This window comes from Benincasa hispida, chromosome 11 (genome assembly GCF_027475165.1).
Source record: "Benincasa hispida cultivar pf3 chromosome 11, pf3_genome.v1.1, whole genome shotgun sequence".
NCBI classification, from domain to species: domain Eukaryota; kingdom Viridiplantae; phylum Streptophyta; class Magnoliopsida; order Cucurbitales; family Cucurbitaceae; genus Benincasa; species Benincasa hispida.
This window is the reverse complement of record NC_143488.1, coordinates 51628083-51641573: the sequence shown is the minus strand read 5'-3', so window position 1 is coordinate 51641573 and position 13491 is coordinate 51628083. Positions and strand designations below refer to the sequence as shown.

At 39.5% G+C, this 13491-nt stretch overlaps 1 protein-coding gene across 1 annotated transcript; it reads left to right on the top strand.

Annotated features, from left to right (window-relative positions):
* The first annotated feature begins 304 nt into the window (after positions 1–304).
* Positions 305–901, top strand: LOC120090710 (uncharacterized). Its single transcript, XM_090306999.1, has 2 exons — positions 305–349; positions 557–901. The coding sequence occupies exons 1-2, from the start codon at positions 305–307 to the stop codon at positions 899–901; spliced, it is 390 nt and encodes a 129-aa protein (XP_090163125.1).
* The last annotated feature ends 12590 nt before the right edge of the window (positions 902–13491 follow it).

Genomic DNA, 13491 nt, shown 5'->3' with positions numbered 1-13491 from the left:
AGACCGTCTAGCTAAGATTTATATGGATTGGATAATCAGTCAATATGGAGCTTCAGTGTCAATAGTTTCGAATCGAGACTTGAGGTTCACTTCAAAATTTCTGCCTAGTTTACAGAAGGCTATGGGCACTAAATTGCATTTCAGTACGACTTTTCATCCGCTAACAGAGGGATAGTTGGAAAGAACTATACATACATTGGAAGACATGTTAAGAGCTTGTGTACTACAATCCAAAGGAAGTTGGGATACACACCTACCGTTGATTGAATTTGCCTATAACAATAGCTACCATTCTAGTATCGAAATGGCTCCTTATGAAGCATTGTACGGCCGACCTTGCAGGACTCTAGTATGTTGGAACGAAGTCAGAGAATGACAATTACTGGGTTTAGAATTAGTTCAACAAACAACGGAGAATGTGAAACTTATCAGGGATAATCTTAAAGTGGCTCGTGATAGACAGAAGCGCCACGCTGATAAACGAAGAAGAGAACTAGAATTTGAAGTTGGAGAACGGGTATTTCTCCGACTATCTCCATGGAAAGGAATTCTCTAGTTTAAGAGGAAAGGGAAGTTAAGTCCACGATACATCGGACCATATGAAATTGTGGAACGAGTTGGTCCAGCAGCTTATAGGTTGCAGTTGCCGATGGAGCTGCTCGTATTCACGACGTATTTCATGGTAGAGCTAAAAACTGATCCTATGCACATACTAGCAACACAACCGGTACAGCTCAAAGAAGATTTATCTTACGAGAAAAAGGCCATCGAGATTTTGGACAGGAAAGATCAGGTACTCAGAAATAAGACGATTCCTTTTGTGAAAGTGTTATGGCGTAATCATGGGATCGAGGAAGCAACCTGGGAACCTGAAGAGCACATGAGGAAGAGATACCCTTAACTTTTTAAATGACATATCAGGTAAATTTCGAGGACAAAATTTCTTTTAAGGGGGAGATGACTGTAAACCCCAAACTTAGGTTCCTTAGATAAACATGTTTAGCCAAAGGGATGTTATATTACATATTTATTAAGTAGAAATTCATGTTGTTTATAGGGATTATGAAGGAAGGGAAGGAAAATATATTAATGAAGAAACTCAATCATTAGTCTGGTTAGAGGCACTAAGTAAGGGGTGATATGGTAATCTACTCCTTGAATTCAGGAAGCGGCAGAAAGATTAAAAGGGGAAATGAAATTTCAAAAGCATGGTTTCGGCAATTGACAAGAGAAGATCTAGCAAATTTGAGCCATTTGAAAGCTGGGAGAATCTAGTTCTCAAGGTTGTCCTGCTGAAGAAAGATTGCAAGAGGAGAAGAACAAAAGTAAGAATTTGCAGAAGAGGCAGAACAACGGATTAATCAGGGCCTAAGGTGAAGTTTGGAAGTTCCAAGCCAAACTATAAGGAATTCTGGGCTGAAATTTTAAGGTAAGATATTAACTCAAATCTAAACAAGTTTGTAGAAGGAATTTTCTTGAAAAGTGCTCTGGATTTTGAGTTATGAATTTTTGAATTTATAATAGGGGATTGGTGCATAAGTAGACAGTTGCTTGTGAAGAGCAAGCAAGTAGTTCATCGTGGAGAATTTTAGCGAGATTTGTGCATGAGGATCTCGCTTATAAAGGAAATCTCGCTGATTTTGCAAGGAGGATCTCACTCTAAGGGGAAATCTCACTAGGAATTGAGGTGAGTATCGCTAAAAATTTCATAGAAAAAGCTTGATGTCACTTTAAAGGATCTCGCTGGTATCGCTCTAGAGGATCTCGCTGGCATCGCTTTAGAGACATTTGCTTGAGTTTATTCATTGTCATATTTACATGTTTATAGTGATGCTACGCTTGTTGCTTTATGATTCTATAGTCACTCACTGAGCTTTTAGCTCACAGAATTTCTGTGTTTTCCCTTTTCTGGTAGCGGTTAGTTTCCTCAAGGTTGATCCTGCTACTGCTTGCCACCGAAAGACTCGACTTTTCAAAAGACTTATGTTGATTATCTGTTTATGTACACATGTTTTGAGAGGGACTAGGGCTTCTGTAGGAATGTTTGGTCCACCTGTGAATATATATATGTATATATATATTTATCCTATAAAAGTAATGTCTTGGCTGTATGCATGTATTTATGTAACCTTTGTAGAACCTTAAGAGAGGTTAGTTGTTTGCGTATATTACTAATCAGATGAATGGTTAGTATTTAGATTTGAAGGCTTGGGTGGTGAGTGTTGGCAGTAGGGCTAATAAATACCACGGTCATATCCTCTTCCAGAATAAAAGGGTAATTTGGGAGGGGGTTGTGACAAAAGCTTTCCTCTCCACTACATCCATACGCCGACAAACACAAGTCTCCGATCGGGATCTATGTCAAGACGTTGACACTCTTTCCGTATTTGTTTCTATTCTTTAATTCATCTTCTGTGTTCATCTTCTTTAATCCCTCATTCACAATCATATATCAAACGATTATATTTAGAATTAAATGTTATCATCGTCATCATTATCGTCTCTCTATCCCTTTCCGTACATTTATCATCCATTTTCTCCATGATGTGTTCTTAATCCCCTATGTAAAAAGGGAGAATTAAGCGAGTGAGTTAATCTGTGTTAAGGTAATCAATTAAGTTTAGCTAAAGCATGCTCGACGACATCTTCACCTGTGAGAGCAGAAGTGAAGATGTTATTCCGCCTATCGAGAGAAGGTTGGAAGAATGCGTTAACTAAAGCGAGAAGTATTTTCAGAGATGGAAACAACCTTGCGTTCATCACATTTATCTCTGTTTCACCATAGACGTATGGGAACACGGCCGATCATTGAAAGGTGTACGCCAAGGGAAAATCTTAGTTGCGTCCTCAACGTGATTGATGAACTTGCGATGTTTTTACTCTTTACTCATTCTTTTTTTGCCTCATTCATAAGACTTGCCATCGTATTCATAGATTCTTTTGTACAACTTCACAGCCAGTCCTCGACTCCCGTATCATAGTAGTTTAGAAATTTACTTTATCAACACATTTTACTTTCAACGTATGTTATATTTCTGCAAAACCAAAATTCTTTATTCTTTATTATAACCGGTCACATATATCATATTAGTATCGCATTTAATGACAACAATCCCCGTGTTCGACCTCGGATCATTATGAGAAACTTGTGTTGGAATTATACTTGGTTTCAGCACAAGGAAACTTGTGACACACACTACTTCATCGCATACTACGAGCATATCACTATCAACGCATACACTTAGAACGTAGTATCGCATAATATCTTTATCGCAAAGCACTTGAGCGCATATAGAGCACTTTCATTCATTCATTAGTGCAATAGTTGGGGACATGAACTTGCATTACATTCATATTCATCATTGTCCATATGCTTAAAGATTAAAGATAAAGAAAGAATAATTTTTTTTTCGTTACAAGTTTATGGCAACATGAGCTTGTATGATTCATCCATCAGTAGTGTGCATAAGCGATACAAAACATACACAACATAAAACAAAAAAAGCATACATATTCGTATCCGCACAGAACCCTTTTGCTCAATCTCTGACTTAGTCAAGAGAGCTACCCTTTTGCTCAATCTCTGACTTTAAATACCTACATGCACGTAGTTATAACTAAGTACTATCATACCTTAGGTGCTTCTGCTCAGATACCTTCTTAAATGTCCCTCAGTATCGAGCTACTCGGATACCTTCTCAAATGTCCCTTAGTATCGAGCTTCAAGTAAAACTAGTCATACTATGACTTCCTCTTTAAAGCATGTAAAGCAATACACACAGAAAACATGTCTTTAAAGATACTAATGCATGCTTTTTGTATTTAAACACACATAAATAGTTTTTCAATAAACTTTCATACATTGCATGCATTTAAAACATAACTCATGGTTTACTTGGAATTTACTTTGTAAAACTAGCTAGCATGAGAATAATCTTTCTTAAAACATGGTTTCTTTAAAACATTGTAAATATTTAGTCACTCACAACTTTTAAAACTACTCCTCAAGGGTCGATATGCTTCTAACGCTAGTGTCAATCCTGTGGACACAAAAGCATATATTAGCTACTAGCATCAGTCTCCCTTTTGAGACTAACCCTTAAGTAAGCCTTGCATTTAGCCTTCCTCTAAAAGACTTTCACTCAACGCATACCTTGCTGTAGGTTTAAAACTTAGGAATTTCCTTGAGACTTTGGCTCATGCAATGCTTCCAACCGCTCCTCAAAAATGCATCACCACTTATGCAACCAACACTTTTCTCTAAGTGTTCCTTCAACTGCACATGGTCATCCCCAAGGCTGCTATTTTTGGGGTTGATGCCCTAAAGTCTCATGTCCTGTAGTTTGTAAACAGTTTGTACGAACGCTTGTGTTGTTAATATATGATATTTACTTCACATCTTGTATTTTGCTCAGTTGCTTGTTTTATTTGCTTTACCACAAACCAATAAACATAAAAGCCCTGGTTATCTGTATGTGACTCAAACATGTATGTGGTGACATACAAGTGGATCATGTCTTGAGTGATAACCGAAATGGTCTGTAGTATATGGATATAGGAGGGAAACCTTATCCTGGTAATGCTACGGACGCAACCCGCTTTGTGGAATGGTCACAAATGTTGTGACTTGTCACAGATGGTCTGATCCTAATCATTCGTGTTGGGGATATGTGAGCGGGGGCGTCCTATACAAAGAGTTTGTATAAGACCTGACCACGAAGTATTAACGTTTCGTTATATAACATCATTCATGACAAAGACTTCACTTCACTAGGATGACCATAGGTAACATGACCTGAATTCTGATTGAGTTGGGAAATCCTGCCATTGAGGACGGTCCTTTGATTTGTATGGGTGCGAATGGCCAGGTTAACGAATCAAACCTACCATTTTGGGGATTCGTCTGATTTGAGAGATGGGAACTTAACTACACAAGATGGAATTTACTCCTTCCCCGAGGCAGGGGTAAGTAGATAGATAACTCTCTTAAAGACTGATTCTGGGGCTTGAACGATGTGGCGCCACACACTTTCTCTTGGCTTGAGAGATGTTCACACATAGTTGGACTATGTTGTATTGTTCATTAGAGGTATCAATGGTACTTAAGAAGTGAGATGTAACTATAGGGGAAAAACAGTAATTTGGCCTAGCTGTACTTACGAGCATCTGTGAAGGGTCATCGTACTCATGATTGGTTATATCCGATGGACACAGAAATATATTTGTGGTAAGAAGAGTTCAGTTGTTGGTCTTTAGTGGAATGCCTGACAGTTAACAGATGGTGGATCTCGTAGCTAAAGAGTTTAGTCAGCTATTCACGAAATGTTGGAGCTTCGAGCCACAGCTCCATTAGGTCCCCTGGGTAGCTTAGATAAAGTCGAGAACCACTGTTTGGGTTAATTTGAAATGTTCAAATTGACAAGAAGAAGTTCGATTATATATGATATAATTGTCTAAATGTATGAGATACATTAATTTGGAGGAATTAGATATAAATATGATTTATATCAAGTAGAGGAGAAAATACTAAAGTAGATATGTGATATCAAACTATAGGATAAAAATATAATATGATTATATTTATTAATTAATTAGTTGATTAATTATATGATAATTAATCCAAATTTCACGTTCGGACGTGGGTTAGTGGGGCAATGTCGGTTATTGCAACCGATGAATTAAAATGAAAATAGTTTTCATTTTGTTCGATCGCCCAAAAGAATTCATGAGCGCGCGTTGGAGAATCGAGAACGATCACTTAAAGAATCGAGAGCCTATACAATAGTCACCTTGCGCCTGAACGATCGTCCTCCTCGCACCTAAACGATCGCACACTATTTCCGACACGATCACATAGCTTCTCTAAACAATCGTATAGTGTGCCGATTTTGCTAAAAAATCGTATACCTTTTCCTAAACGATTGTTTAGTAAAACCTACACGATCGTGTAGCTCCTCCTAAACGATAAGCATTTCTGCTATGCGATAGCATCTTTTTCCGTCCCACTTGCTTATCGCCTACACGATTCGTATTTCCTCCTTCTTCTACCAAATTCACCAAAGACCATGCTTTAGGTTCTCACTCCGAGAATACCCGAGGCTCTTTACTGGTGGTGTCGTCCCCATGGTGTTCGTGTTCATGCGGTTGTTCGTGCTGCTATTGTTGATGCTGCTGCTGGGTGTTGGTAGATCGCTTGGAGGGTTCCGCTGCATTGAGTTTCGAAGATTGAAGGTTGTCTTCAATTGGTATGGAACTCTCTCTCTTGTTATTTTGTTGTTTATAGCATGCTGATAATTAGTGTTTGTTTGCATAACTATTCGTATGAATGTATAATGTTGGTCGGTCATTGTGAGATCGGAGCGATCTGAACGCGCTCATGGAACTCTTTGGTAAGATATCCTTCAATTGGTATTAAAGTTAGGTTCTGATACTCCGATTTCATCTGTTGCAACGAAATGAGATTTACATTCATGGTGGGTGCATTTCTACACTGATTTAATGGTTAAACTTGTTGTGGATGTGCGGATTAATGGATGTTTTCGGGATTATTAGCCTCAGTTTGATTTAGGTCCTTTTACATTTGCGATTATTTGTAAAGGCCCCTGTGTTTTTGGGCATTAATAATCGTTATCGAGTCTGTATTCAAAGTTTTTTTTGAAGTTTTGAGTCGTTCATCGTCGAAGGGCAAGTGTTGCGGTTCTTTGAAGAAGGAGGCGATCTAGGGTTGATCGCATCATGCAGAAGATGTGCTACGCGATCACTGTTGATCGCATCGTAAAGATGATGGAGTACGTGATTGCTGATGAATGCATTGGTTAAACGATGGGGGTATGGGATCAAGAGTTGATCGCATCGTGTTTGACGATCGGGTACGCGATCGCTGAGTATCGTGTCGTGTAGACGATGAGATACTCACGGATCATTTAAAGCACGCACGCTAAACGATCGTTTAGGTCAGAAAGCTTCATCGCTTAGTAACTGACTAAACAATCACTTAGTAATGCACAGTAAATCGTTTACCTGTCGTCGCACTACGCGATCGCATAGACGATCAGGCTTCGCAACCTCGTCATCGTCTACGCAATCGTTTAATTATGCTTCTATCGTCTAGTGCACGCTGAACGATTGTCTACCTACTGGAGTTTACTACACAATGAAGACCACCTGGAGGTTCAAGACCCGGTTCGCTTATGAACCAGCTTACTCGATAAAAAATGTAATAGATAGGGGTTTTTCAATCCAGTTTTTGTAAAGGTTCATCCTGGTCCATTAATCCTTTATTTATTACATGTGATGTACGTTTTTTATATGTCATATGGTATGCACATGTAGTAAATCCCACCTTAGGTTATGCAATGGTCATGTATCATCTCTTTATTGTAACTGTTATAATTTAGAGAAGTATGAGTTAATTCTGTAAGAGCATGCTCATGTATCGTGTAATATAAGAGTCATATTTATGCATGCATAAAAAGCATTGACATGCATCATCTTTATATTATAATTGTTATAGTATAAGGGTGAATGATAGCATGTTTGTTTGGTTGTTACGCGTTATATAAAAGTTATATATAGTAATGACCGAACAATGCATGAAGCATGACACATAGGTTACTTTATAATTGTTATAAACACCTCATTGTGCACAATGTTTTTAGTTGTTTCTTTTTAAAAGTTAAAAAGAAATTAGAACTAAGAGAAATAAGAAAGACATGCATGCTTACTTAGGTTTAATTCATGGTTTTAAAGTGTTTAAACTTGGATCACATAGACCTAAGATCACAGTTCTAATACGATTAGTAACCCTAAGGCTTTAATCTTTTAATCAGTTTAATAGGATTAAATTGGCTAATAAAAGGTTAAAGTGTAGTAAATCTATCTATAAGGGACCTTTTATCTAAGGCGGGTTCTGTCTAGGTTGGGGTATTTAAGCTGACGGAAATGTAACACCCCTACCTAGGAACTTACCTGGAAAGGTGAATTAGATAGATTTGATGCATGCATGCAAGTTAAGGACAATCCATTAATGTGTTTAAATGTGACTACTTGAACTGATATTTCATAGACAAACGTTGTTTATGAGTAGAGTTTAAAATGACGACTTAGAGTAAAAGCCAGATTGTCTAGGTTAATGAATCCCTAGGTAGAACATTCAGTGGGAGGTACTTGGGGCATAAAATGCTTCACTTAAACCTTTCACGTTTCTCCTAAATAGTCCACACCGTGAGATCTTCCCTCGGCCTTGCGACACCTTTGGCGTGTCCCCTCAACAGATGGTGTTTGGGTATGTCAATAGCAAGGTGGATGGAGAGAGTGTTCATAGTAAGTGGGAGCGGGAAGTGCGACAACATATCCCTCGGTCTCCCTCGTTAGGTTGAATAAAGTTACTGCGCATCGCCTCGAGGCACCCTGGGAGTGTCCCCCTAAAGGATGGCAGTTTTGCGCGTTTCTTTATTTGATCTCCTGTAAGAGGATAAGGTAACTTAGTCTTTTCTCCTAATCTGCTTCTTCCTTACGGTGGGCTCATTAGGGCGGGACTCTGGCACAAAAAATGAGGGGTTACACTTACGCAAAATAGTTAAAGGTTAACGATTTTGGACCGAAAAATGGTGGCTGTTGGGTTCAGTTTCAAGAGGTTGTTCTGCCTAATGGTTGAGAATGTCTCATCGCACCAAAAGGGCAACTGATCACCCCACCGGTGATGTTTGTCCTGCCTTACTGGGGCATCATTGCAAAATAGAAGTCTATAACTTAGGGTACTTGAAACTGTTTTGCAAAACTAATTGGTTTAAAAGTGGTTTAGCAAAAACTAATAAAGTTTTGTTCGTATTTTCAGCAACATTTTCAAAATGGCAAAAGCCATATTAGCATTGCTAAGCACTGAAAAACTTACTGGCGATAATTTCGCAACATGGAAACACATGATCACGACGATCCTGATCTTCGAGGATCTCATGCTCGCTCTCACGGAGGCTTGTCCTCCTATTCCGACTCCGAATGTCGCTCAAAATGTTTAGGAGGAACGATGGACAAGGGCGAATGAGAAGGCCCGAGCCTACATATTGGCAAGTATTTTAGAAGCCTTGGCCAAGAAACATGAGCCTATGGTCTCAACGCGTGAGATTATGGAGTCCCTGTAGAGGATGTTTAGACAACCGTCTGAACAGCTTATGCACGAGGCTCTTAAATGCATATTCAACTCCAAAATGGAAGAAGGCACCTCTGTTCATGAACATGTGCTAAACATGATGGTCCACTTTAATGTGGCGGAGTTGAATGGGTCTACCATCGATGAGGGCAACCGGGTTAGCATAATCCTGCATTCTTTGCCGGAGAGCATCCTGCACTTTGTTAGCAATGTGATTCTTAACAAAGTGAAATACAACCTTACAACTCTCCTCAACGAGTTGCAGACATACCAATCTTTACTGAAAAGTAAGGAGAGGCAGAAGGGTGAGGCAAATGTTGCTTCATCCTCCAGGACGTTTCATAGAGGTTCGACCTCAGGAACGAAGTCTACATTTTCCACTTCTAACTCTGCAAAGGGGAAGAAGAAGAAAGGTGGTAAGGGAAAAGGGAAGGCACCTGCTAACCCACCACCTGTCGCCCCAAGGAGGCGTCCACAGGTTGCTAAGGAAAAGTGTTCCACTACAACCAAGATGAACACTGGAAGAAGAACTGTCCTCAGTATCTGAAAGAGAAGAAAGTAGCCAAGGCTAAGGCCTTAACCGATAAAGGTAAATGTGATTTACTTGTGCTTGAAACTTGTTTAGTGGAGAATGATGATTCTGCCTGGATAATTGATTCAGGTGCCACTAACCATGTTTGTTCTTCTTTTCAGGAGATTAGATCTTGACGATAGCTGGAGGCTGGTGAGATGACAATTCGAGTAGGCACTGGGCACGCCGTCTCAGCTGTGGCAGTGGGAGGACTCCAGTTAGCTTTACAGAATAGGTTTCTTGTTTTAAATGATGTATATATTGTTCCTGAACTAAAGAGGAACCTTATTTCTTCAAAGTGTTTATTGCAATGTAAATATACTATCTCTTTTAATGTGGATAAAGCGTTTATTCATAAAGATGGTGTTTTTATTTGCACAGAAATTCTGGAATCAAATTTATATGTGCTAAGGTCGTTAGCCATTAATTCCCTCCATTATACTGAATTGTTCAGAACTGTCGTAACTCAATCAAAACGTCGACGAATTTCTCCAAAAGAAAATACTCAACTTTAGCATCTTCATTTAGGGTACATCAATCTCAATAGGATTGAGAGATTGGTGAAGAATGGACTTCTAAGTGAGTTAGAAGAAAATTCATTACCAGTGTGCGAATCTTGCCTTGAGGGTAAGATGACTAAACGACCTTTTATTGGAAAAGTTTATAAAGCCAAGGAGCCTCTTAAGTTAGTACATTCTGACCTTTATGGTCCTATGAATGTGCGAGCCCGAGGTGGCTATGAGTATTTTATCAGTTTTACTAATGATTACTCTAGGTACGGGTATGTTTATCTTATGCAACGGAAGTCTGAATCCTTTGAAAAGTTCAAAAAGTTCAAGGTTGAAGTTGAAAACGATTAGGTAGACGGATTAAAACACTTCGATCAGATCGAGGTGGAGAGTTTTTGGACTCGACATTCCAGGACTATTTGATAGAACATGGAATCATTTCCCAACTTTCAGCACTGGGTACACCTCAGCAGAATGGTGTAGCGAAGAGGAGAAATAGGACCTTGTTTAACATGGTTTGCTCGATGATGAGTTACGCTTCCTTATCGGAGTCGTTTTGGGGTTTCGCAGTGGAGACTGCGGTATATATACTCAATTGTGTTCCCTCCAAGAGTGTTGCAAGAACACCTCTAGAGTTGTCGAACGGGCGTAAAGCTAGTTTACGTCACTTCCGCTTGTGGGGTTGCCCTGCACATGTGCTTGAGGCTAATCCTAAGAAGTTGGAACCATGGTCGAGGTTATGCCTCTTTGTAGCTACTTTAAAGGTACACGAGGGGTTTATTTTTATGATCCGATGGAAAATAGGGTGTTTGTTTCAACAAATGCTACTTTCCTGGAGGAGGATCATATAAGGGAGCATAGTCCACAAAGCAAAGTCGTGTTGCGTGACCTTTCCAATGAAACTACTAAAACTTCAACAAGAGTTGTTGAAGAGCCTGTAACATCAACAAAAGTTGTTGATGGGAGTTCATCCAGTAGGTCGGTTTTACCTCAAGAGTTGAGGGAACGTGGACGTAGTGAGAGGGTTGTGAACCCACTCGTTTGCTATCTGGGTTTCATGAAAATCCTTGTTATGGTAGCAAATGGCGACGTTGAGGATCCGTTGTCTTATAAGAAGGTAATGGAGGATGTTGACCGGCATGAATGGGTCAAGGCCATGGATCTGGAGATGGAGTCGATGTATGATGACTAAAATTAGGGTGAACGCAATTATACGATGCATGTCTTAGGTTATGCATTAGTTCTCATGCGTCGGTGGTCATGCGTTGGACTATGTAATATGCGATTACGAATGTATGCGATGACCATATGTTCCTGTCACAAGTTTTCTTGCGCTCACGCCAAGTATAACGTGAATGCAAGTTTCTCGGGTGATCCGAGGTCAAACTCAGGGACTTGTAGTTAAATGTATACAGTGATGTGTTTACGGCGGATGAATAAAAGAATGCATAGTAAAATGCATGGAAAAATAGATAAAATGTGAGGATGTCTTCATCGCAACTTTAAGCTTGATCGCAAGGGCAACCCCAGCCAACATAAGCTATGCGATCATACTACACACACTTGAGCCTAATTCTAGGACGCATGCGATGTATATGCGATAGTGCCGAGAAGCCTATTTCTAAGCCTCCATAACCCGCTCCCGTGCTCTTGTCGCATAAGCATGATAGCCACATACCACCGTATCCTACTTCTGGACGCATGCAATATCCTATCCATAGGGTGCATATGCTGTGTAATAGCAAACAGAGCTTACCTCTAAGTTTCCTGATAACTTGTAGAAATACAAGTTATTTATACTGCTTTATTTAGATATTACGGTTAAAAAAGAAGAAAGTTACATCAATTGTATAGAAATGGGCTAAGAAATACAATAATTATAAGTTGTCGTCAATACACCCACTTAAACATTGCGATGGTAAAAAGAATATTTCAAGTCTCTTTTGCAGGAAATCCAGTCACCGTATGCGTTCATGGCTCAAGAGAAAAAGATTAACGCATTTACGTCGCATTGTGCCCATAATTCAGGAATGAATGGACGATCAGCGCAATGACGGCACATGCGACAATCGATCCAGAGCTGAACTTCAATTGCATGCGGTAATAAAAACAACACCGCATGCGAGCACACGATCGAAAGATGCAAATGAGCAACGCAATCGCAGAGGATTTTGACACGTGTACAACTAACCATTGTGCATTTTCGACGGACTGATTGCATAACAGAACGAATATTTATTCCATCATTTTCGGAATTTCCATAACAATAAAGTGGGGACCACAACTCAGAGAGTCAAAGCTTTCATCTATAAATAACCTCAAAGAATTCACTGAAGGATATACTTAATACGGGGGATAATTGATACGAGGCTATTGAGAGAGAGGCTGATCTGAGTGCTGATCGGAGAAGATTCGGGAAGAAAAGAGGCAAGGCCGAGAGGTGAGTCTCAGGGCGAATCATTCTAAATCCCCGCCATGAAGCTCTGTACCTAGATCAACTCTACCGGTTGAGCAAGCTTGAGAGGAAAACTCATCCTTCCGTTCACTTCATCTATGCCGGCAAGCAACCTCTCCATCCAGATCGGTGTTAAGACATTGGCACTCTTCTGTATCTGTTTCTAACTTTTATTCATCAATTGTACTTCATATTCTTAGTCTAAATCATTCACAACCATTTATCAGACGCTTGATTTTATAATTAATTGTCACGATCATTCTCATTTCCACATTTCTGTCTATTTCTGTTCCTCCATTAATCTCTCTTTCCACGATGTTTTCTTAATCCCTTGGTAATTAATATGAATTAAACAAGTAACTTAATCTATGCTAAAGAAATAAAGATGTTTAGCTAAAGCTTGCTAGACGACATCTTCATCTGTGAGAGCAGAAGTGAAGATGGATGCCATTCTGATCTGTCGAGAGAAGGTTAGAAGAATGCGTTAACTAAGAGAAGTACTTCCAGAGATGGAAGCAACCTTGCGTTCACTACGTTCATCCCTGTTTCACCACAGAGATGTGGGAAATGCGGACGATCACCGAGAGGTGTACGCCAAGGGAAAGCGGAACCGTACTTATATCTTTGACGCAATTAAGGAACTTGCGATGTTTATGTTAATTATCCTTTCTCTTTCTTCTTCGCACATAAGCCTTGCCACCGCATAACACGATCTTTGTATATTCTTCACAATCAGTCTCAACCTCGGTATTTTGTATCATGTAACCTGCATCTTGTATCATCATAGCTTAGGTTTATTTTACCGCAC

What these genes read in the sequence shown, in the direction of transcription:
- LOC120090710 (XM_090306999.1), top strand. Translation starts at nt 305, where the DNA reads ATGGCTCCTTATGAAGCATTGTACGGCCGACCTTGCAGGACTCTA. An exon ending in GCCGACCTTGCAGGACTCTA is followed by an intron (nt 350 to 556) that starts GTATGTTGGAAC and finishes GGAATTCTCTAG; the next exon opens with TTTAAGAGGAAAGGGAAGTT.